The sequence below is a fragment of the Mauremys mutica genome, chromosome 1, assembly GCF_020497125.1.
Source record: "Mauremys mutica isolate MM-2020 ecotype Southern chromosome 1, ASM2049712v1, whole genome shotgun sequence".
In the NCBI taxonomy this organism is placed as follows: Eukaryota; Metazoa; Chordata; order Testudines; family Geoemydidae; genus Mauremys; species Mauremys mutica.
Genome location: NC_059072.1, coordinates 66,038,854 through 66,064,044, shown reverse-complemented (window position 1 = coordinate 66,064,044; position 25,191 = coordinate 66,038,854). Strand labels below are relative to the sequence as shown.

Sequence of the window (25,191 nt, the reverse complement as noted above, 5' to 3'; positions counted from 1 at the left end):
AAGACTTAATTCAGACAAATATATCAATTTTCCATGACACAGAAGGACATGGAAGCCCTGAAATATCCAGCTCCACAGTGCTGTGAGGAGGGGAAATGATTTTACTGGCCCATTTTCACAATTTGCACAAAAAATTTCTCTTTTAACTGTCAGAAGATTTCCTAGTCATACTATTACAAAATCAATTTGGCTATGGGCAGGTTCATAGCATTCCAAGGGTTACACAGAATAGCCTATACTAGGAATCCAATTTTGTGGACTGCTTATTTGTTTTATTCCTTTGCTAAAGTTGACAACTTTACCCTACTCTCAGGGGAGAAAAATATTCTTTATAAAAGGAAATTACATAACTGACATTCTTCAAAGCAGGGAATGATGAAAAATACATACCCACTGTGCTAGCTAGAGGTGCAATTCTTTAGCAAGAGGCAGCAATATTTTGTTATGATGAAAATTGTATGAGAGAGTAGAAGAGGAGAGTTAAAACCCTTAGTAGCAACAGTATTTACTGCCTCTTTCCGAACATGACTTTACATTGATGTCTCCTTCTCAATAGCCTCCACTACTCTTAATAGCCCCAGATCACTTTGCTGTTTGGTTCTGATCTTCTGCATCCAACACAGGAGTTGTCTGCAAGTTTTAGCATAGTTATATTTATGAAGTAACACACCATAATAAGCAGAAGCTGTGCAAGGAGTTCTTCATAAAAAAAAGTTGTGGGTTTAAAAGTAACCCTCAACTACAAAGAAGCATCTGCCTAAAGATGTAAAGGTGTTTCTCTATTGTGACAAAACCAGCACCACAGAAATCCTGCAACCATCGCCTATTCCAAAATTTTATAGGTTACTCCATCCCTATTTAAATGCCTGGGTCCTTCTTTCCAATATGCATTGATTAGAAAAGGCTGTACATGAGAGAGAGGCAACCAGGCTGCTCTCTTGTAAGAACATTCATGGTGTTGTTCCTCAAGTGAGTAAGAGAAGGGACAAAACTGAAGGAACTATATGTCCACAGTTTTGTCAGAGACTAGCTTTATCCTTCCAGCTAGCAAACTGCTGAAATTTAAGAATTTAAGTGATCAAAATTTAAAAAGGAAAACACCACAAAATGGTTTTGTTCACTTATTTGCCAACTATAGTACAATATGAATTATTTATGTCCATAATTCAAAAAGTACTAGAAAAATGTAAAAATAAGTAAGTCTTAGTAAAATGAAACCTCACTGCAATCCTTGGCAATTCAATCTTTTTTTGAGAAATGAGGCTAGAAAAATACTTAGTATGCAAACCGCACACAAATCATTGTGTGGTTTATTAAGATTTGACTGTATCATTTCTGGCTTTGTTAGTTGCTCTGTAATATGCTTTTCTATATCCCTGTCTTTAGTGTCTCTCAGGCCTGGTCTACACATACCAGTATAATTATTACTATTACGGATGTGATCTTTTAGCAGTACAGCCTCAACTGCGGACACAGTTATACCCATTCCCATGAGGGAATAATTTATAAATATTATTATACTGGTATTGCTGTGTCCAACTTAGAGATGTAACCCTTAACCATCAATTAGCATTCATGTCGCATACCCCATCAGTACCCAGTCCAAGCTGGGGAAGCTACTGATTCAACCAGCAGACCAAATTTGGTGATGAATCCTGGCCACTTGCCACATGAGGCACTTTGCGCATATGTTAAAATGATGACTGATATACTTAAAAGGGTTCAACTTTTCTGTTTACCCCAGGCCTCAGTATTTGACATCACTAAATGAACGGTTCTCCCATTTTCACCATTCTTTACTGGTTAAACTACTTTGGAATGCTGCCCTTGAAATCAGAAAGCCCCAAAATCTGCACCTTTCTTCTCAATATTACACTCTGCAAGAGGACCTCATTAGGGAAGAGAAGAAAGCCACATTTTTGTACAACATTCTCATCAAAATTATCCAAAACCTTACATTTTTAATCCTCAAAATACCAGCACAACTGAGTAACTTAGCGGCATTTTTTTTTTAAATTCTATGTAAATGCACTTTCACAGCATTCTTGGAATTCACCACACAAAACATTCAGCAACATGCAAAGTACAGAGAAGTTTCACAAGACAGTGAATTTGGGGGTGGGTGGATGGAGGAGAGGTCAAGTATTGAGAGATTTTTTAAAAATTCATTACTGAAAAGAGAGAGTTACCAAGGAACTGGACACACTAGTTTTAAGGATATTTAATTTTACAGATTTTTCTTTTTTTTTCCAAAGAAATTTGATCAACATTTTATATTAAAGTCTGATTTCAATATATAACTGGCCAATCTACACCTCACAACTCTTCAATAGTCAGAAAAACCTTTCAAAACAAAGAATCACAGATTAAATTTAAAAAACCTACTGAACTAAAAAACAACCCTTATGCAAAATATCACTGTGCTGCTTTCACATTTTCGGGTGATCTGAAGTAGTCTCCGAAATATTTCCCCCAATTTACCTACTTTGATAAATAAATTTAATTCTCAGCAATGACCAGGTCAAAATTTTATTTTTCAAAATAGAAATTTTCCTAGGAATTTCTTAAGAAGTTCTGATTTTCCCCAATGACTTGACTAAGAAACAGATACTGGAATTTGTAGAAAGATGGGAAGGTTGAAATTATAAATTCTATTAATTCTTACTGAGCAAAAGAAAAACTGATTTTCACAATAATGATACTTGAGATCGCTCTCATTTCTCAAAAGCATTACATTCACTATTTTAAAATGAATATTCTATATAGTTGTACAAGTGTCATTACTGATCTGCTTGTGATGTACAAGTCTTGTTGTGACAGATCCCCTAACATGGAAATAAGTTTCAGGAATTTGGGTATTTTAAAATCTCCCCAAAATGCCTAATGAAGAATATCAATTTCAGTGCAATTTTTTTAATATCAACTTTTAATTAAAACCAAAAGAAAGAAAAATCACCCAAAATATTATGTCTTTAGTGAAACATACAAAAATAGTTTCTTACTCTCTTAATTGTTCAAGTCTATGGAAGTTTGTAAGAAAGCCTGTGTAGAAGGTCTGTTGAAGCTTTGTTGCACAGTTATGCTGAAGATCCTTCTAACTAAAATAAGTTAGCACAATCATCTGAATTGGCTGTCTACAGACTGGACAGGGCTTATCCCGCTTTTTCAGTTTCCTTGCACAAGTAAAACACGACATAAGATGTCCTGTCTTGCCATGAACTATACAGCCATTTTTAGGTCTGCTCTGACATATGACACAGGGCTCTATGCTGGAAAGGGGTAGATTGCATTCCATACTTTCCTCTTTGTCTTCTGTCTCTTTTTTCTCAGGTTCTTTGCAATCCTCTTGGCTGCTACAAAAGATACTGCTAGATGTAGATGGCTGAGAGTATTCCGTACTTTCCTGGGATTCAGAAGTTTGTGCTGTTGTATCCTCACTTTCTTCAATACTTAGTTCTTTATCTTCATTCATTTTCACTTTCTTACAGTCGGGAACATCAAACCCCTCTTCATGCTCTAGCTGTGTGCAACTTTCCAATTTTCGCTTTTCAGATTTGTCATTCTTTTCATCAGGAAGCCAGTCCTCACGAAGAGCCCAGCATCTGGGGCAATGCCGTGGAAGGGGAGGGTTCATTTCATTGCATTTAGTGCACTTCCAATAATCCTTTAGTGAATTAAAAGTTAAAACAGTTAAGCTATTTGGCATTCCTACTATTATAGAAAAAAATTAAAGGTGATTATAGTTTCTTTATGTTGCGGCTAAAGTATTTACTCAATATTTGTAAACAAAATTGGTCAATCATCACATTTTAAGATGGAAAGAGTTTTAGGAAGAGGAAAGTTAAAATCAATTACACCACTATTTCTCAATCTTATAGTGATAGCACACATGCTTTTTTTTTCCTCCTCGCAATTAAAAATTTGGGTGTAAAAAATTTCTCAAAACTGAACAAGTAAATAACAATGCCAAACAAAATGTGTTACACAGGCAGTGTAACAAAACTGTATACATTCAGCACTATCATTAGAGCAAGACTCAAATCTATTCCATGATGTGGTTTAGCAATTGGTCTTCTACCTCTCTAACGTAAATTTGCACATTGCACAGACTATCTGCATATGTATTTACAGAAAAATAAAACTATGTTAAAGTGAAATTATGGTTGCAAGTACTTATCAGTAATTTAGGAAAAATATGTTACAGGGATGCTGTAATTATCCTACAACCAAGCATTATAAACGCAGGATATTCTGAGTTAAGGTTAAACATAAAAGAAATCCAAACATGTTAAGGTATAGAAATGCACATTTAGGGCACTCAAATAGTTTAGGTCTGCCTTGTAACAACACCATATACTAAACTCATTTACAGATTAAGATTCCATTTTAGATTGTACACAGCAGTACATCATACTGGAACCTCTCTTACGCTGCCTTCATGATCCCAGAACCTGTTTCTTTAAATAAAAGTCTCTAGCTGTTAGGTTACTGAGCCTTGAAAATGTGAACAGAGTGTCACTGATGCAAATATGTCAGTCTCCATTTGCAGAACTTGAAACAACTCCAAGGGGTATGTGACCTGATTCATTTATCTTAGTGGGTGATAATTATCACCCAATTATAATACTTTAAATGTCAACACTTAACTCATTATTCAAAGCATATACAAAAGAAGGAAAATCATACTGTGAAGATCTGTAATCTACTGTGAGTGACAGCTTATTCCGGTGCCACCAGTTAGTGGCCGTGGGACAGTATCCCATTGTTTTCTGTCTCCAGTCAAGGAAAAGCCTAGCAGACCCCAGCGGAGCATCTGGGTTCCTCCAAAAAGCCAGTGGAGCATATGCGCCTCACTGAATGGATCTATTTTGAGTATCTGCACAATCTACTGAGAGTGCCATATCATGTGGCAGAGTTTATTCTGTGTACAGAACTTGAGAAGTATCACTGCCATTTCTCCCCCACTCCCTCTCCCCCATCTAACCTGTTTGTGATTAAGCCATTTGTGTTTGTTGTCCCAGGTCAGATTAACCTGATTTTCCTACCCACTCCCAATGGTATTAGGAAATGTTTAGGATTAATGATCATTTTCTGCCATTATTTTTCTTAACTGAAAGTTTACACCTGCAAGTAGAGGCTGGTGCATACAATCTTCTTTGGAGAAACTCACAAAGAATTGCCTTTTCAAAATGGCTAATATTACCCATTGTTCTTAATGTAAATGAGATCATAGGTCAATATCTTTACAAATGGCTATAGCCTCCCATTGTTCCCAAGGAGGCACCAAGCTGCCTTTAGCAGGTAGCCCTATGAGAACACAAGGCAGAGAATAATATTTGGCTGTACTGAGAACAATTAGCTCTTCTCAAAATCACGAACTGAGGGAAGCCTGTGGCTTCAGTACTACTGAAAACAACTGAAGGTGGCAGCTATTTTAAAAGAGCACTTTTTTCTGAAATCCTCTGAAGTCGAACATTATTCTCCAGTCTTTGCTGAAGGAAAAACTTCCAATTATGAATACTGTGAAAAAATAATCATTAATTCTAAAAAAGTTTTCACGGGTAGTCTACGCTCAAGATTTCAATGAGTTTAAACTATATGAAATGTGTACACTATTCAAGATCCTTCCTCAAAAACCTCAGTCTCACTAACACTGGATGCTTAAAAGACATATTTTAAAATTCATTTTCACACCTAAAGGTATTTAACAAATTTATATAAATTCCATTCTCAGAGTGTTGTAATTCTGGGGAATGCAAAACTTAACCTTAACTATGGAGCTGCAACTGGCAATACCATAATTAAAATGCTTGTTTTAGAAGCCTTTGTTCTACTCAGACATGAACTGTGAATGAAGAGCAATAATAAAGGTATATTGCCTATTTAAATCTCCACGAAGTCACTTTAAAAATATTCTGTTTCTTCCAACCAACCAACCCCCCACCCACACCAAACCAACCAACTTCCTTATATTCCCAGAGATATCATTACAGCTGGCTACACAGTATAAGCATGATTAAGGTAGCTCAGCCAATGACATGTTCTGTATGACTAATTCTCCTATGCACTTCTGTGTTCATAATGGCAATCTGAAGAAATTGTTTCATGTTTTAATATTTAGTTTTCAAGACATGTCAAATTCTGAATTCAGACATTCTGACAAGCCAATGTGCTGAAATTTAAAAAACTTTTTTCTCTCTCTCACACACACACACAAAAAGAAACTGGTCTTTTCAATCTTCTAGACAATTTAAAAACAGTTCCTTTATCCTTAGTGAATGTTCAATACACATTTTTTTGCTATTTTCTTTAGTTCACTCAGATTGGACACTGAAATTAAAGTGGCCAGTTTAATTTTGGTTTTTTTGTAGACAAAAACAATGCTAACTTTTGGTTTCCAAAAAAATTAAAAAAAAAAAGCTTTTTTTTAAATCCTTCCTTTGTGTTTTAAACAAAAAGTTAGGTCTAGGCTCTAAACTGTGTGCCCCTTTCTCTGACTGAGCCAGTAAAATTTGAAATTCCTGTGTCCACAACTTTAAAACAGCATAGAGAAAGATTGATTTATAGGTCGGTAACTGAAAGACCTCAAACTACCATTTTCCTTTTAATGAAGAAAAAGTCAGATTTTACTTTTAAAATCGTCCACTGAATTCATATATGTTCCCAGTCCTGGTCTTTCATTTCACAAGACCTGTGATTTTTTTATGAACCAAGTATTTACTCACAGCTAGTGAAATTTCAGGATCTTCATCGAATGAATCAGCATCACTCTCTTCAGTCTGATATATCGTCACCTGATATACCTGATGGAAGAAAATATATTTTAAAACTTCCCTTTACTTGGTTTTTAATTTTAAATGTTTTACTAAAAAACAACCCTGAACAAGTAGTAAAGCACACAAAATACTTTTTTTAAAAAACTTTTTACCAGATAGAAAATAGTACTTGCTAAAGTTCTAGATGATGTGGCTATATACTACATGCATTTTCTTGGCATACAGAATTAAGAGGGAGCACTACTACTTACAGGTACAGACAACACTGTAATCAATTACCAGCTCTAGAAACTTTTGTTCTCATTTGGGAACAGCCTCTTGGAAGATTTACAATATAGACAGACAACAATGGGCCCACCTCAAATGGATAATGTCAATTGTGAACAAAAGCTTTAGCAATACAAATATTTCACTAGTCAACATAGTAAATGAAAGACACTAATTCTAATACTCTGAACCATAGAGCTCAGTATTTGTAATTTTTAAGGCTACCTATGCTGTCTCTTAATGATAGAAGAAAGGAGTGGCCAAACTGTGGCTCACGCAGCTCTTTTACTGTTAAAGTGTGGCTCACAGAGCCACCCACACTCCACCTTCCAGACTTGGGGAGGGGAGATTAGGACCTCTGCCTTGCAGCGGGTGGTGAGGTAGTGGCTTCTGCCCAGCAGGGGAGAGGTGGAGCTTTTGGGTTTCAGCCCTGCCGGGCATGCCTGCCAGGGCTCAGGGCTTCAGTGGGAGTGGGGCTGAAACCCAGAGCCCCGGCAGACACCTTCCACAAGACTGAACCTCCAAGCCCCAGCAGGTGTGCCTTGGCGCTGAAGATTGTCATATACGACTGAGGGTCAGTAAGTTTGGCAATCCCCGATCTAAGATCTTAAATAGTTTTTTTTAAATGTATTCTAAAAATACTTCTATTCACTTTTAACTTTATGCCAATAAATATCGTATTTAATATGTTTTGCCTTTCAAAAATGATGAGGTTTTCTTCCAGTAAAGTTATAAGTTCATATACATATTCCGAGCTAAGGCCTTTATCCTGCAAAAAAACATGCATAAGTGGACTCCTGGCCCTGCACTGAACGCCAGTGACTTCAATCGCCAGCCAGTGAATTTTACTGGATGAAATTCTATGGCCTATGTTATGGAGGAAGTCAGATTAAATTACTGTAATGGTCCCTTCAGGCCCTATAAATGACCCCAGTGGAGCTGTGCCTACAGGGAGCTTCTTGCAGAATCATGACTAAATTTGTACAAAGAAAACTCAGTATAAAGAATGGCAGTACATATTTGCCATACAGCACATGCAGTCATGGAACAAGACTATGGAAATGTTTCATATTGGATTCCAACAAAATGCTTCTGCTATAACATTTCAGATTTTGGGGTGGGGGGGAAAGGATGGGGGAATATACATGCCTCATCATCTTCATCTGTGAGCTCTTGTCCTTCTTCATTATGGCTATAATCTTCTGAATAAATGGACTCAACTTCAAACTCAACACTGAACTGGTCTGAAACAGAATTCTGGTCAAACCAATCATCAGAGTTTTCGCTTAATGAACTGGCATGAAGATCCTGAATAAAAAGGGGAGGGGGGAATATATTTGAACTTCATTAATACATTCTTATGACTCATACTGCTACATGTGTATTTAAACATAACAGTAAAGAGAAACACTGTTTAATTGGCTGCCAGCCAGAGATAACAGTCATGTCTCAGCCAAATACCTCATACCACTCAAGATGTTGGGATTTCTGCTGCAGTTGCACAATTTAGAAATGTATTATTGGATCTATAAAACCTTTAAAAATTTTAAGTGAATTAAAAGAACATTGGAACTGTCTCCAAAACTAGTATGTTGAAATACAATACAAGTGACGTTTGAACTTACATTTGATAACATTTAAAATATACAGAAAAGCAGATGATATACTGTGTGAATTTAATAAAATATTTCACTTCTGCGTACTGAAATTTTATAATACTTGCAGCATCTTTTATCAAATCTCAAAATGCTTTAACAAAGGTGTGTAACTATTAACCCACATTTTACAGATGGGAAATTGAGACAAGTGTAAATAACTTACTCTAATCACTAAACACACACTCGCTGGGAATACAGATATTCATACACAATTCAGAGGCACCACTTTTCTTTTTCTACTGTACCAAGGGCTAAGAATTCATTTGTTTTGCTTCCTTTTCTGAATATTCATAATGAAGATTTAAGAAAATTCCAGTCTTAAGTTTTGTGATCCAAGCCACATAAAATACAACACTCAGGTTCTCTGACATCACTAGAAGCATTATTTGTTTCAAATATTAATATGATAACCAAGATGCATGTCTGGGAAATTTGTGAACTCAACGTTAATTAAAAATACATCTTGCTTACAGGACTTGCAGAGTCTATTGAGTCACTGCTGTTGCTTCCTTCGCAGCATAGCCCACTTACAACACACCAAGAAAGGCTTTCATCAAATGTGAGCGAAATGCTGTCTGACTTATGCCGTTTTCTTCTTTCACTAGGTTGTTCATCTGAAAAACTTTCTTCTGTGTCAGAGAGAAAAAGCTTATTAATCCAAAGGCATCTATGAAGTGCACAATGTTACATGCATTTTAGTAGGTGTTTAAACTGGATTTTACTTATTTAGAACTTCAATATTAAAATTATTCAGTGTTTTTCAATGAAAAATTAAAGAGAGGCACCTGACCTATTTTAAAAAGACAATGAAACACATTCTTGCCATATTCCTAAAAGAAAATGGTGTAAAATGGGCAAAAGACTGACATTTCTGAAGCTGTTTTTCGCTGACCGCCCCATCATTAAGATGTATAAATGGTAATTTCCCCAGGCAATAGATACTATGATTAAGGAATCATATGAACGAACTCCTGGCCACCTCTGGAAATTGAGGATTTCATTTTAGCTTTGCATGCAATGGTATATTTAATGGTATCAGGATTTCTACTATAACCCCCAATTTGTGGGAGTATAAAAATCCACACTAAAAATTCCTTAAAGGCTAAAACGTGATGTTCAAGATGTCAACTGTGGAAACATTGTTTTAAGCTGAAGAACTCAAAAACACTGCTTTTTGGATGTTTCTGACGTTTTGGACTCTTGTAGCATGAAGGAGGGCGGGAGCACGGAGACAGTATTTTGGGGATAAATGTATCAAAATTCAACTCCACTGACCTTAAGAAAAGGCATTATAAAAGAATTTGACAAAGACTTAAAAAGCAGCTGCCAAGTCAGTGTGTAATAAATGCAGTGGAGTGAAATTCCCTACCAGGATTGGCAAATTGGTTCAATGACCATTCAACAGAGCCTGCTGCCGCCTACAGGTGCCTTTCACAAACTCGCTCTATTGCCCAATCCTTTCTTTGGAGTGTAAAAAAAAAAAAAAGTTTGAAAAATCCACCCAGGGCCTCTAAGCCTGGCATCTTTAGTTTTAAAAGAAAAAAGAACAAAAAACACTTGTACATACTTTGTGACTCCTCTTACTTTCCCTTGATGCTTCTTGGCTCAGTCCCTCTCTTTTCTTTTTTCGCCCTGAGAGCCCCAACCTTCAAACTTAGATGCCCCCAGGCCCAACCGTTGCTCCTGTCCATCGTTGTCATCATTAAGTTGTCATCTCTCCATGAGGTATTGATAACATGCCAACACACGGTTTCTAAACATTTACAGTGAAATAGTAGCGGCTCCTTTGGAGCCGCTACCATCCCAATGTAACGAGCATGGTGGTTTAAGGGGAAGATTTCCTACAAATTAAAAAGACAGTGTACATAAAAACACTATATGAAAAGAATTTTAAGGCTGTAATAAACTGACAAATGGATGCAAAAACAGAGTTAATGATTAAGCTTGCAATAAGCAGGCACAACAGAACACCTGATTACTCTGGGTTGTGTGTATTACAAGTTATAATCCTTAACTGTGAATTTTCATCCTTTCACCAGTTTGAGTTACAACATGAAAGTGTTCTTTTAATATAGTGTGAATGGCAGTACAGTTTTACAATAGGCTAGGATGACTGCCCTAAATACTACAAAGATAATCATATCAGAAATACCTTACATAGATCAAGCAACTGAACAAAATATTACCAAAACACAGGAAAACAAAATAAAATATTGCATGCTATAATTTTATGTGAAAGGTTATTGTTACTCATCACCACTATCAAGAATCACCAGATAATAAGTGATAAAATACAGGTTGGTGTGGAAATTACCAGTGTGTATTACATATAATTGAAAGTTATGAAGTGTTATCACCAAGAGGTTGAAAGTTACACATAACTCAACCCCCCCCCCCACAAAAAACACTCAAAAATCCCCACTAATTACAGCTACTAAATATTAGAATCAACACCTCAGATTTTAAGGATGCATTAACCAATAAATATGAAGTTGCCATGTAGAGGGGTGAGGTAGAGAAAAGATTCAGAGGACCTATTTTCGCAGGTATTTAGGTGTCTAAATACTTTTGAAAATCTGGACCAAGATAACTGGATAAAATAAAGCCGTTCACCCCTACGTCACTGACTTAAATCCAATACAAGTAGATTACAAACAGCAACCAAAAGTTAAAATCTGGTGGCTGTCTGAAGAGTTACCTGACATCAGTCTGATAGTCTCAGCGCAGTGTATGAAAAGATGTCCACATCACAAAGAAAACACCACTGATACCCTTGTTGGTGACATCAGTATAAAGGCAGAGAACTGAACAGCCATGGAGACTGAGTTACCCTATCACCCTGCTGGTAGTCCTTGCAGATCAGGACTGTACCATGCTGGTGAGGTTATTACATATATCATCATAGCACCTAGAAGCCTTACTCATGGACCAGAGCCCCATTGTGCTAGGACAGTGGTTTTCAATCTGTGGTCCACGGACCCCTAGGGGTATGCAGACTATGTCAAATATTCCCAAAGGGATCTGTACCTGCAGTCGAAATTTTTAAGGGGTCCACAAACGAAAAGAAGATTGAAGACTGCTGGCTAGGAGACGTACACACATGTGGGGAAGTCTGTATTGTCATTACCCACATTGTATCTATTCTATGGATAAGCAGAGAAGCTCATTCTCCAGGGGTGTCAATCTGGTACCTTTCACAATGGCTAAAAACATGAAAATGTGGACTCCCCAACAAAAGACGACATGAGCCAGTGATATACAAGTTTGGTCTAGATGTACATGCTCTTGAAAGGTATGCAGGATTTTCAATATTTTATTATAAATGTGCACATACCAGATTCACTGAGCATCCTCCTAGAAGAGGTAGTTGGTCTAGCAGTCAAATTTGGGGATGTCTGTTTTTCGTCAACTAACTCTTCCATGGATTCCTGTTTAACAAAAATACTAAGTAAGCATAGTATTAATGTGGCTAGCATGAAATTAATTTTAATCTTTCAACTGCATCCAAATCTCAATGGTAAAGCAAATGAAGTTGTGAAACTTGAAAGAGTGTATATGTTAGAATGTAACAAGTAGTTAGATCACCTTTAGAACATTGCCTTTTTCAAGTTGACACCTGGTCTCATTTTCAGATGTGTTTGCTTCCATAGACTCTGAAAAAGAAGAATACATAATGCAATGCATCAGAAAGGAAATATCTGCAGGCTCAAGGGACTGCAGTGAAAATTGTAAAAAAAAATATACTGCAAATACTTTGTACATATTGTCAAGTATCAGAGGGGGAGCCGTGTAAGTCTGGATCTGTAAAAGCAGCATCCGACAAAGTGAGTATTCACCCACGAAAGCTCATGCTCCAATACGTCTGTTAGTCTATAAGGTGCCACAGGACTCTTTGCTGTTTGTACATATTGTTTTAAATCTTAATTCAGAGTATACTTAACATTTACAAAAATCACTTCGTACTCTTAAGAAATGTTCAAGGTTTTCTTTGTAACATTATATACACAATTATAAGAAAAAAATGTAACTAACTGTTTTGGAATTTTTCAGATGAAAGAATATTGGAAGGAAATATTCTTATAAATAAAACATACTTTACTACACTATTTACAAGAGGACACATACAAGATCCACTGGCTTACAAAAGAAGACATCAAGCTCTGCAAGAGATGTTTACAGTCACTAATATAATACTAAGACACAAAAATAATTGTTCTAACTACATTATCAGAATGAACCCTGAACTACACAATGCAACTAGTTATTTTCATGACAAAAGGTATCCATTTAGAACAAAGTTAAGTATAGTAAACACATACCTCTTTATTTGACTAGATTTTATCTTTGAGATCTTCTATCCTTCTACTCTGCTGTTCTGGCCAAGATTTTAAAAAATAGGAGCCTAACGTTAAGCCCAAAGTCCATATTTAGGGACTTGACTAATATTCAAGTGTTGAGCACCCAACTGTACCCACTGAAGCCAATGGGAGATGTTAAGTGCTCCATACTTGGGAAAAATCAAGCAGATTACATGTATAATTGTAGATTTAAGAGCCTTTTTAAAAATTCATCCCCATATTTAACTTTCATTTCACTCATTTCTTAAATTTAAGTTACATCACAGTTGCATTATCCATCCTTCTCTTGCAGATGTGAATAAATTGAAATAGACCATAGCCTATTTTATGAAATTATATATGGATTTATTAAACTCATAAGAACAAAGTATATAGATTTTTTTCCTGCTACTTTTATTGTTTATCGTGTCAACTATTACAAGAGAAATGTTAACTCAAATTAGACAGGGTAGTTAAGGATGAACCAATTTTCAAATATTTTGTTTTTAAAATATATTTCTTAGCCTGAGTTGAGCATGTAAAGAACGCAGAATCAAAGTCTGCACATAATGCCTTATCCTGTTTCCACTGAAGCCAACAAAAATTTTGCCAGTGACTTCAGTATGAGCAAGTTCAAGCCCATTTTCTGTGCTAGACCCATAACCTTAAACAGTTTATTTGTAAAAGATGCAATTCACCTCCAACAGGGCTACAAAAAATTGACAATAATTATATCATCTATCAATGGCTGAAGTTAACTGAATATCGTCTATAAAGTAAGTTAATAGAGCTTTCAGGACTTTTGCATTAATAAAGACCCCCCCCCCCCCCCAAAAAAAACCACAAAAACAAAAACGGCCTTTCAACACTAACTTACCTTGCTGACTGACTGCTATCAAGTTTCTGGAAATCATTGAGTATACTTTCCTTGAAGGGAGACAAAACAGACATTTCATAGATTTAATAATTATAAATTAGAAGTTCCTATTTACTGTGGTAAATTTAGCCAAACTAGAAGAGAGAAAGACCAAGCTGAAAACATTGATTATTTTGCAGTGTCATGATTAGAACTGGTTGAAAAAGAGGTAAGTGGATTTTATGAAAAATTCAAAAGAAATGAAAATGTTTTTGTTTTGCTCAAAACTTTTCACAGCATTTTTGGATGTTTTCATTTTATTTTGGTGGGGAAACCACCACCAACACTTTGATTTTGCTTTTTTAAGCTTTCCACTCCTCTTTCACCACCCCGTTATAAAAAGGGAAGATAGTATAAAAAGTGAAACTGTTTTCTCCCTACCAAAACAAACTGAAGAAACTTTAAATGCTTTTTTCTAAAAAGTTGGAAAAAATTCCATTTTGAATTTTTCTCGAAAATTTTTTCAAGAAGATCAGGAATTTTCTTCTGAAAGTTTCAGTTTTGCCAAAATGCCATTTATCACTTAACCAGTAGTTGGACCACCTCTAGTCATGATTCACAGCATTTTTAATGGAACTTGTACATCATTATTTCAGGGTTTAATCCAGAGAAAAATATCTTCAACTTTTAGGGGACTGGCAAGACCCAGGTCATGCATACTGGCTTTGCAGCAATATAACCTATTTCAGAAGAAAGTCTAGCCTGTTGCAAAGGGAAATCTTCAACCACCACCACTCAGCACTGAGGAGTTGTGTAGCTGCCTAGAGAAAAACAAAAGAGCGTATAACTCTTCTCTGCAACCCCTTTTACTGGACTTGGTCACCCATGCATAAGGAGTTCATAATGGGAAGAGGACAGTCTGAAGTGCTTGTATAATGGCTAAATTATATTGCTGTTACCTCAAGCGGTAGAGAGGAGAATCTCTCTTCAAAGTAGACAGAAGCCCCTAAGGCAGGGGTCAGCAATTTTTCAGAAGTGGTGTGCTGAGTCTTCATTTATTCACTCTGATTTAAGGTTTTGCGTGCCAGTAATACATTTTAATGTTTTTAGACAGTCTCTTTCTACAAGTCTATAAATATATAACTAAACTATTGTTGTATGTAAAGTAAATAAGGTTTTTAAAATGTTTAAAAAGCTTCATTTAAAATTAAATTAAAATGCAGAGTCCCCCCGGACCAGTGGCCAGGACCCGGGCAGTGTGAGTGTCACTGAAAATCAGCTCGCGTACCACCTTCGGCACGCGTGCCATAGGTTGCCTTCCCCTGCCCTAAGGTTACTGAACCTCAGAAGTTTGTGTTGCTTCTGAGGTCTGGCAGTTTAGCTATAAATGCAGGCTGAATCGTGCCTCCCTCTAAAAAAATTGGACACCTGGCCAGGGGGCATACAATTATGAGAATTCTATCTGTCAAGACTTATCCAAATAAAATATGCAACAAATTGCAAACCAACACATAAGTTCAGTGTGTTACATACATTTCATACTGATCTCTCTCACAAAGAATATGAAATGTTACCTGTGTTCTTTTACCGAAAAGCTTGGTACCCCAAATAGATCTCCAAGAAGATCATCTCCACAGTGGACAATATGCTGCTGTTTTTCATCATATAATTGTTTAGACATAATATATTGGCCAAGATAGAATATTACCTACAATGCAAGTCAATATAGCTATATTAAATATATTTATAACTTTAAAGTATAAAACAAATATAAAATAACCTATTTCAAACCTCCTAAAGAGTCTATTATCAGCTGCAACTGAATAAATAAATTCTACTTTACATAGCAGTTTTCGTCTGTAGTTCTCAAAGCTATATACTGTACTCCATTTTACAGACAGAGAAACTATGGTATAGATGTTAAGTGACTTGATCGAGGTCACAAAGCAGGACTATGGCAGAGCCAGGAACAGAACCATCTCCCAGCCACATTATTTTTCTTTCATTATGGGATAACTAGTAAGTATGGTAAACTTGTAAGAGTGAAACTTAAATTTATTGCTACCCATCATTGTTAGTGAGAAGTTCTGATAATTTACCTCTTTCATTGTAAAAGTGTCTTTTTGGGCACCTGCAAATTTTAACAACTTCAACAATAGTGGCTTCGGCTTAACCTGGAAAAAAAAAAGGCAAACAACATATTTCATTTTTATAGTGCATGTCCTCCCGAAAGAACCATAGATTTCTTGTGTATTACACCCACACAAACTATGTTAAAAGAGCGTTAATTTTGTTGAAACATCAAGCATCTCAAAGTTAGGACATGGCAGATTTTGGTTCCCTGTGCAATCTTAATTTTGTCATTCCCCATGGTGCATTTACCGGTCACATCAAATGAAACGGGTGCTGTGAAAATCTGTCATCACGTAATTAAAGACTGTGACAAAATACATATGCACATGGAGGCTAAAGTAGAATTTCAGAGGCAATGACAGCCTTTACAACCTAAATAAGATTGGTTTACATGCTTACATAATTTCCTAGGTTTTTCTTTTTAAGAAAAAAGATAAACAAATCCTATTACAAGCAAATGTAACAATCCTCCCTCCCGCAAATCATACATCATCACTTGGGTGCGAACCCCTGAGCTTTCAGCAATGTAGCATAGACTGCTCCCCCTTGAACTACAAGGCTTACTACATTGGCTGGTAAGTAGAAGGTTGTTATCCCAAGGGGGGACCCAGCCTAGCTCTCTCGCACCACCAGGAGATGTGGCAGCTCCTACCCCACATGGTGCCCTCAAAGTTAACTAGATGGCTCATTAGAGCTATTTGCCGGGTTTGGGCATAAGCCCCTGTGTCTCTCTCCCCACATCTTCTTGTGCTACAGCAGCTCTAACAGTTCTTAAGTGTTCCCAATATAGGGTGCGATGCTGCTGTTGGTGGTTCAGCAGCAGCATGAACCTGGTCCTAACATGTTCGTGTTTAGTTATTTCAACAATGAGACAAAATATTTCTGAAAAATAGGTGAGAGAAGGGAAATGGCTTTTTGCAAAAACGCATCTCTCAGCAAAACCTGAACTGAATGTCATGGGACAAAATGGACAGCTCTTCAGTCCAAAGACTTTCCTTCTGCCATATTTCAAAGGTTTGATGCAGTTACAGCTTCTAAAAACAAAAGGGCCACAAGAAATTTTTTATATGGAAAGTGTTAGGCAACCTAATTACTTGCTCAACCCAACAATACAAACATACCACTGAAATGCAACAGATGGATATACAGCAGAAAAGAACAAACTACATGAAATCAAGTGTAAAAGTATAATTAGGGAGACCAAAAAAGAATTTGAAAAGCAACTCGCAAAAGACAAAAACTAACAGCAAATTTTTTAAAGCACATCAGAAGCAGGAAGTCTGCCAAAGAATCAGTGGGGCCACTAGAGATTGAGGTGGTAAAGGAGAACTCAGTGAAGTCAAGGCCACTGCATCGGTCTTCACTGCAGAGGATATGGGGGAGATTCCCACACCTTAGCCATTCTTTTTAGGTAACAAATCTGGGAACCATCCCAGATTGAGGTGTCAGTAAAGGTGGTTTTGGAACAAATTGATGACTTACTATGCTTACATTTATCAGGACCAGATTGGTATTCACCCAAGAGTTCTAAAGGAATTCAAACATGAAACAGCTGAGTAACAACTGTGGTATGTAACCTATTGTTTAAATTAGCCTCTGCACTAGATGTCTGGCAAGTAGCTAACATAATACCGATTTTAAAAAGCCTCAAGGCAATGCTGGAAATTACAGGCTGGTAAGCCTAACATCAATACCAGGTAAACTGGCTGAAACTGTGTGTCTGATAATTGTGTTCTTTACTACAGATCAAGGGTAGTCATTTTTTTTTTTTTTGGTCAAGGTCCAAATATCTTGGTCAAGGGATAGGCAAAATCCAGACTCCAGAGAAAATAATAAAATAAAGTACAGTAACAATAATTATAAGTAAATAAGATTTTTGGGTCCATTCAAAAGCATCTGGCAGTCGAGATTTGGCCCATGGTCCACCTATTGACTACCCCTGCTAGATATGAATACGATATGTTGGGGAATAGTCAACATGACTTTTGTAAAGGGAAATGATGCAGAATCCAATCTAGTAAAATTATTTGAAGGTGTCAACAAATATGTGGACAAAGGTGATCCAATAGATATACCTGGACTTTCAGAAGGCCTCTCACCAAAAGGCTCTTAAGAAAACTAAGCAGTCATGGGATAAGAAGGAAGGTCCTCTCATAGATCAGTATTTAAATATAGAAAACAAAGGGTAGAAATAAGTGGTCAGTTTTCAAAATGGAAAAAGGTAAATAGCGGGGTCCCTCAAGGATCTGTACTGGGACCAGTGCTGTTCAATATATTCATAAATGATCTAGAAAAAGGGATAAACAGTGAGCAGCAAAGTTTGTAGACAATATAAAAATACTCAAGATTGTAAAGTCCAAAGCTGACTGTTAAGAGTTACAGATGGATCTCACAAAACTGGGTGACTGAGCAACAAATGGCAGATGAAATCCAATCATAGAATCGTTGGACAGGAAGGAACCTCGAGAGGTCGTCTAGTCCAGTCCCCTGCACTCATGGCAGGACTAATTATTATCTAAACCATTTCTGACAGGTGTTTGTCTAACCTGCTCTTAAAAATCTCCAATGATGGAGATTGCACAACCTCCCTACACATTTTATTCCAGTGCTTAACTACGCTGACAGGAAGTTTTTCCTAATGTCCAACCTAAACCACCCTTGCCGCAATTTAAGCCCATTGCTTCTTGTTCTATCTTCAGAGGGCAAGGAGAATAATTTTTCTAACTCCTTCTTGTAATTGTTATGTCCCCTTCTCAGTCTTCTCTTCTCCAGACTAAACAAACCCAAGTATTTCAATCTTCCCTCATAGGTCATGTTTTTTAGACCTTTAATCATTTTTGCTGCTCTTCTCTGGACTTTCTCCAATTTGTCTACATCTCTCTTGAAATGTGGCATCCACAACTGGACACAATACTCCAGCTGAGGCTTATGAGCACAGAGTAGAGCACAAGAATTACTTCTCGTGTCTTGCTTACAATGCTCCTGGCTAATACATCCAAGAATGTTTGCTTTTTTTTTTTTTTTTTTTGCACAAGAGTGTTACACTATTGACTCATATTTAGCTTGTGATAAATGCAATGTTGATAAATGCAAAGTAATGCACAATGGAAAAGGTAATTCCAACCATACATATAAAATGATGGCGTCTAAATTAGTTGTTACCACTCAAGAAAGATAATGGAGTCATTGCAGATAGTTCTCTGAAAATATCCACTCAATGTGCAGCAGCAGTCAAAAAAGCGAACAGTATGTTAGGAACTATTAGGAAAGGGGTAAATAATAATACACTAAATATCATAATGCCTTTAGATAAATCCATAGTAAGCCCACACCTTGAATACTGCATGAAATTCTGGTTGTCCCCTTTCAAAAAAAAGATACATCTTAGAATTAAATTAAATACAGAGAGGGGCAGCAAAAATGATTAGGGGACATAAAACAGCTTCCATATGAGGAGAGATTAAATAGACTGAGGCTGTTCATCTTAGAAAAGAGATGACTTCAAGGGAACATGACAGGGGACTATAAAATCATGAATGGTGTGGAGAAAATGAATAAGGAAGTATTATTTACCCCTTCACATAACATAAAACTAGGGGTCACCCAATGAAATTAGTAGGCAGCAGGTTTAAACCAAACATAACGATATACTCCTTCACACAATGCACAGTCAACCTGTGGAACTCTGTGCCAGAGGATGTTGTGAAGGCCCAATGTATAAGTGGGTTAAAAACGTATTAGATAAGTTCATTAATGGGTAGTAGCCAAGATGATCACAGATGCAACCTCATGCTGTGGGTGTCCCTAAACTTTGACTGCCGGAAGCTGGGACTGGACAACAGGGGATGGATGGAGGATCACTCAATAAATTGCCCTGTACCATTCATTCCCTCTGAAACATCTGGCACCAGCCATTGTAAGAAGACAGGATTCTGGGCTAGGTGGACCATTGGTCTGACCCAATATGGCCATTTGTATGTTTTTACAACGGATTCATAAAGGGAATGAACATCTCACTGAAACAGAATGTATCATAAGTAGACAGAACTTAGGGCTAGTCTACACAGGCAACACTAAACACTTTACCGTGACTACACAAGCCATGTTAAAGCACTCGGAGAGAGCTCTCCCATTGCTCAAAACAAAAACCAAAAACCAAAAAAAAAAAAACCCTCACCTCCACGATGGGCATAGCTACCAGCACTGGGAGTGCGGCTTCCAGCAGTGGTGCACTGTCCATACTGGAGCTTTACAATGCTGAAACTTGCTGCACTCAGAGGGGTGTTTTTTCACACCCCTGAGGGAGAAAGTTGCAGTACTGTAAATTGCCAGTGTAGACAAGCCCTTAATTATTTAAGCTCTGATTCTGCAACTGGATAGGTGTGGGAGGAAGCTTGTGCCCAATGGGACTCTATACTAACACAAAGGTCCACCCAGGCATTGTAGAACTGATTGCAGATCAAGGCCTTATAATCACTGCCTTGATTTCCTTGACAAAACCTCTGACTTTTAAGGTATTTTGATTTTAAATAAATCACTGTATTTTTCCATCCTAAGCTGCATAGTATACTTTCATGAACATCTGGCTTTTTTCATGTTTTCCTACCTTTCTAGCCTTTTAAACTATTAGTAACTATTTAACTTTTCTAACAAAGTAAATTCACTTGCAATAGCATGCCATAACTTTTTTAATAACTTAAGTCACATCTGATGTGACAGAAACCATAGGATACTGACTAACACCACTGCTGCAGCGCTGGTGCAGTACTCAGACAGAAGAGTGACACACTTAATGAATCACCACACCCTTGGGCTTTTCATTGCAAGGTCTATGTCTCTTACCCTTGATTTAAGTTCCAATGCAGCCCAAGATGGTATGAACACATACTGAAAACCTATAGTTAAATGAAAACAATGAGGAGTCCTTGTGGCACCTTAGAGACTAACAAATTTATTTGTCCAAAAAAAAAAAAAAAAAAAATTGGTGCCACAAGGACTCCTCATTGTTTTTGCTGATACAGACTAACACGGCTACCACTCTGAAACCTGTCACCATAGTTAAATAAAATCAGTTAAATTCACACACTCTCAGAAACAATACAAACACCATGTAGTGCTAGAACATACACCATACATGCTCTAATATGATTCTGTCAAGATTTCCATTTTAAATGCTATTTTTATGGGTTTTATATTCTGAATGGATCTAGTATCAGAGGGGTAGCCATGTTAGTCTGGATCTGTAAAAGCGGCAGAGTTCTGCGGCACTTTATAGACTAACAAATGTATTGGAGCATGAGCTTTCGTGGGTGAATACCCACTTCGTCAGATGCATGATCTAGTAATCTGTTCAGGGCTCAAACTTGGCATTAAAATCAAACATCTGTTAAAATATTTCTTTAAGAACACATTTAAAAGCAACAAAATCCCAGAAACACAAAGTTTAGGTGGCTGTGACATCCTTCACTCCCAACCGTGAAACCTGATTTATTACACAACTGTGTCATTCAGGGCCAGCTCTAGGCACCAGCAAAACAAGCAGGTGCTTGGGGCGGCACATTTGCAAGGGGCAGCCTTTGGGCCTCCCCCCCCCCCTTTTTTTTTTTAAACTCACTTCCTCCCCTTGCAAAACCCTGCAGACTGCAGAGCCAAGGAGCAGCTGGGGATCCAGCATGGAAACTGAGAACCCATGTGACCCTGGGAGCTGTAGTTCCTTGCCTAGCTCCCTGCCTACAGGGCCAGCCCTGGAGCAGGGAAAGAACTACATTACCCAGCAAACCCTTGGCAGCTAACAACAGGAAAGGGAGGGGTAGGGAGTGAGGTAGCTAAGCCATGCTGCAGCTTGAGGTGAGTTGAAAGGGATGGCACCATGAATGGGAAACAAGTATGCCCAAGGAGTAGAAGGCTTTGCCCCAGATATCCCCTTCAGAAGGCTTCCCCAGACTGGATTAGGGATACTGGTGTGACCTCACCTTGCATCCCCCAAAGAAGGAATTGGGTGGACTAAATGGAAGTGCCCCTCTCTATCTGAAGCCTAGCAAGGGAGGTACAGGGATCCCACTAGAATTTAAAATGAAAAGTAAGGGAGGGGAGGCTCTGGACCTGTGCAGCTCTTTAGATACAGTACCAGGCACTTAGGAGGATTTCCTCTTCTGAGCCATGGAAGCAGAAATTGACTTTCCCTTTCCAGATATAACTAATATTCAGTTATATCTGGAATATGCATCCAACGAATTGGGTATTCACCCACAAAGCTCATGCTCCAAAACGTCTATTAGTCTACAAGGTGCCACAAGACTCTTTGCTGCTAATATTCAGAAAGGGAATCTAGCACCTGCCTTCCAGATTTGAACACCTCAAAATTCAGGCGTGCTCAAGCTCAATTCGGACAGCTGTTACTTCATTTCTCCCAAATCAAATATACTGATCCACTGTAACTTGCTGTAGAAAAAGTAGGATAAAACTGAGCAAGAAATGCTTCCCAGCGGTTTTTAGGACTGGAATTGCTATTTTCAACAGCCATTGCCTTTTTTTGTTGTTGTTTAAAAGGAAGACAGTGACATTGCATTGGCAAATTCCCCATAAAAAGAAAGAGTGAAACAAAAGTATAATAAAGGCACCTCAAGTTTTTCTCATTTATGTAGGACAATCTTATAATATGCATCCAGATATCCTCCAATCACACAGGCTGAACATTGTTCCACTTTACTGCAGTTCTGTAACCATATGGGACCCAATCCTGTCTATGTTCTGTGCACATCCAAAATTCCTGCTGAATGACCCACCCTGGGAGCAAGTTACCGGTGACCCAGGGCTGGGACAGCAGGAGGGTGCAGATTGGGGGGGATAGCCCAAGGCTGGGGCAGCAGGGGGCAGGCACTGGTGGAGGGGAAAGGGGGTAGGCCAGTGCTGGGCCAGCAGGGGGTGTGGGTGGGGCAGTAGGGTAGTGCGGGGGCGGGGAGGACAGGCCTGGGGTGGGGGTGGGGGGGCAGCCAAAAAAAGGTTTTGCTTGGGGCAGCAAAAAAACTAGAGCCGGCCCTGGTGCCATTGAAGAGAATCCACTTGACCTCCCTGGCTTTAATCCAGTATGAACATCTAAGTTTTCGCAGTCAGCATCCACATTCTCGACCCCTGTCTACCAGCAGGTCCATTGGAAGCAAGCCCCGCAGCCAGCAGGAAAACCGCGGTGCCCGAGAGCCAGGGCTACTCACCAGTGCCTCTTGCTCGGCGGGTGGGATGGCAGAGGCGCCGAGGCGGTCGTCCGACCCAGCTGACATCTTGGTGTTGCACATTTGCCTGGAAGGAGAGAGCCGGAGTTAGCGAAGCGGGGAGTCCGCACGGAGGAGCCGAGCCGAGCCGCGGCTGCGCTGAGGCGCTGCACTGGCATGAAGCGGCGGGGCCAGGCCGCCTTTAAATAGCGTCGCCAGGCGCAGGCAAGTCGGGGCTTAGCTCCTCCGCTGGCCGCGGCCCGGCATGTCTGAGCATGACCCGGGGGTGACGCTGCTGAGTCACCGCGGGGGCCGCGCGCGCCGCTGCCGAGTCAGCCAACGGCTGGAGCGGCCGCCTCAGTCCGGCCCCTCGCCCCAGCCCCGCGGCCGCCTGTTCCTCTTTCCCGGGCGGGCCCCGCGCGGCCTCCCTCCGCGGCGCCTGCCCACCAGGAGTCGGCGAGGCGCCCGGCCTACCCCGCCCGAGCCCCTCCCTCCGCCAGCCGGGCCCAGCGCCCCGTCCCCACGCACCGCCAGCCGCTGGGGAGGGGGAGGTGCAGGTGCCGCTACCTCCCGCGAGCGGCCGCGGCCAGGCCCGCTCCGAGCGCCGCCATTTCCTCGACACAAGGCCCACGGGCCGGCGGCTTCCTCGCTGCGCACCCGGCAAGCGGCCGCCCCCTCGCGGCCAGGAGAGCCGGCCCGGCCCGAGCTGCATCCGGGTCTCTGGCCTGGGCCTCACTGCGCGTAGCACGCAGGCTGCCGCGGGGAGGGGCCGCTGCTTAGCCCGGGCTTGTCCCCAGCCCCGGCAAGGCCCTGCCTCCGCCCGGCCAGACTGAGGGGACTCGCCACCACCTCTCCCGCGCTGCAGGGCTGAGCCTCGCTTTTTCCCGGCCTGACCAGCGCTTTTCACACACTCCGGGAGCTGCATTTCTCCAGTGACCAAAGCGCCCCCTTGTCTGCTGCCCGCGATCCCTCCGCATTGCCCCCACTGCCCTATTCCCCGGCCACGCAGAGGGGCAGTTGTCTCCCCCCCAAGCCAGATGTCCACACCGGCCAGCAAACCAGGAGCAGGGAACCTTCGTGGCTGTTTGCTCCACTCAGTGGTGCCCAGCCTGGACCAGCACGTGAGCCTGCTTGTTGAACTGGTTTGTAAGTGGGGCAGAAACCCCCTTGGGAGCTGCCAAGACTACCTCTGCTCCTGCTTTCCCTGCCAGCTCAGGACTCCAGCATCGCCTTGCTGAGCCAGACACTCCGTCTACTCCAACAAAGAGCCAGCGTCTGAATTACTTGCCCCAAAACTGCAGGTTTACCTGAAAACAGCTCACAGAAGTGTGCTTGTCTTTAATACCCAGATGCCCAACTCCTAATGGGGTCCAAACCCAAATAAATCCATTTTACCCTGTATAAAGCTTATACTGTACAGGATAAACACACAAATTGCTCACCCTCTGTAACACTGATAGAGGTATGCACAGCTGTTTGCCTCTCCCCAGGTATTACTACATACATAGGTAAAAAGTGATTTTATTAAATATAGAAAGTAGGATTTAAGTGGTTCCAAATAATAGAACAAAGTAAGTCACCAAGCAAAATAAAATAAAATGTGCAAATCTATGTCTAATCAAACTAAATACAGATAATCTCACCATCAGAGATGCTTCAGTAAGTTTTTTTTCTCAGACTGGACACTTTCCAGGCCTGGGCACAATTCTTTCCCCTGGTACAGCTCTTGTTCCAGCTCAGGTGGTAACTAGGGGATTCTTCATGATGGCTCCTCTCTCCTCTTTGTTCTGTTCCACCCATTTATATATCTTTTGCATAAGACGGGAATCCTTTGTCCCTCTGGGTTTCCACTCCCCCCTCTCCCCCGGAAAAGCACCAGGTTAAAAATGGATTCCAGTTCATGTGACATGATCACATGTCACTGTAAGACCCCAAGCCTTCATTCCTCCCAGCCTG

The 25,191-nt window shown here is 39.7% G+C and overlaps 1 protein-coding gene across 4 annotated transcripts; it reads right to left on the bottom strand.

Annotated features, from left to right (window-relative positions):
- Positions 1-320: 320 nt before the first annotated feature.
- Positions 321-24,894, bottom strand: MDM2 (MDM2 proto-oncogene). Of its 4 annotated transcripts, none has more exons than XM_044978572.1 (11): positions 24,879-24,894; positions 23,239-23,323; positions 15,994-16,068; positions 15,469-15,602; positions 13,916-13,965; positions 12,287-12,354; positions 12,036-12,129; positions 9,173-9,330; positions 8,193-8,351; positions 6,726-6,803; positions 321-3,664 (listed from the first exon to the last, which is right to left on the bottom strand). In XM_044978572.1, exons 2-11 carry the CDS (start codon positions 23,317-23,319, stop codon positions 3,095-3,097), a joined length of 1,467 nt encoding a protein of 488 aa, XP_044834507.1. In that variant the 5' UTR covers positions 23,320-23,323; positions 24,879-24,894; the 3' UTR covers positions 321-3,094. The 4 variants fall into 4 exon arrangements, with proteins under 4 accessions (XP_044834507.1, XP_044834492.1, XP_044834498.1 ...); XM_044978557.1 differs by lacking the exon at positions 24,879-24,894 and adding an exon at positions 23,803-23,925 and having other exon boundaries at positions 9,173-9,327; XM_044978563.1 differs by lacking the exon at positions 24,879-24,894 and adding an exon at positions 23,764-23,924.
- Positions 24,895-25,191: the final 297 nt, after the last annotated feature.

Excerpts from the sequence above, each read along its gene's own strand:
- MDM2 (XM_044978550.1), bottom strand. The coding sequence starts at position 23,846 with ATGGCGGCGCTCGGAGCGGGCCTGGCCGCGGCCGCTCGCGGGAG. Across the intron at positions 23,324-23,802 it reads GCCGCGGCCGCTCGCGGGAG|GCAAATGTGCAACACCAAGA; the intron begins GTAGCGGCACCT and ends CTCTCCTTCCAG. Across the intron at positions 15,603-15,993 it reads ACACTTTTACAATGAAAGAG|GTAATATTCTATCTTGGCCA; the intron begins GTAAATTATCAG and ends CTTGCATTGTAG.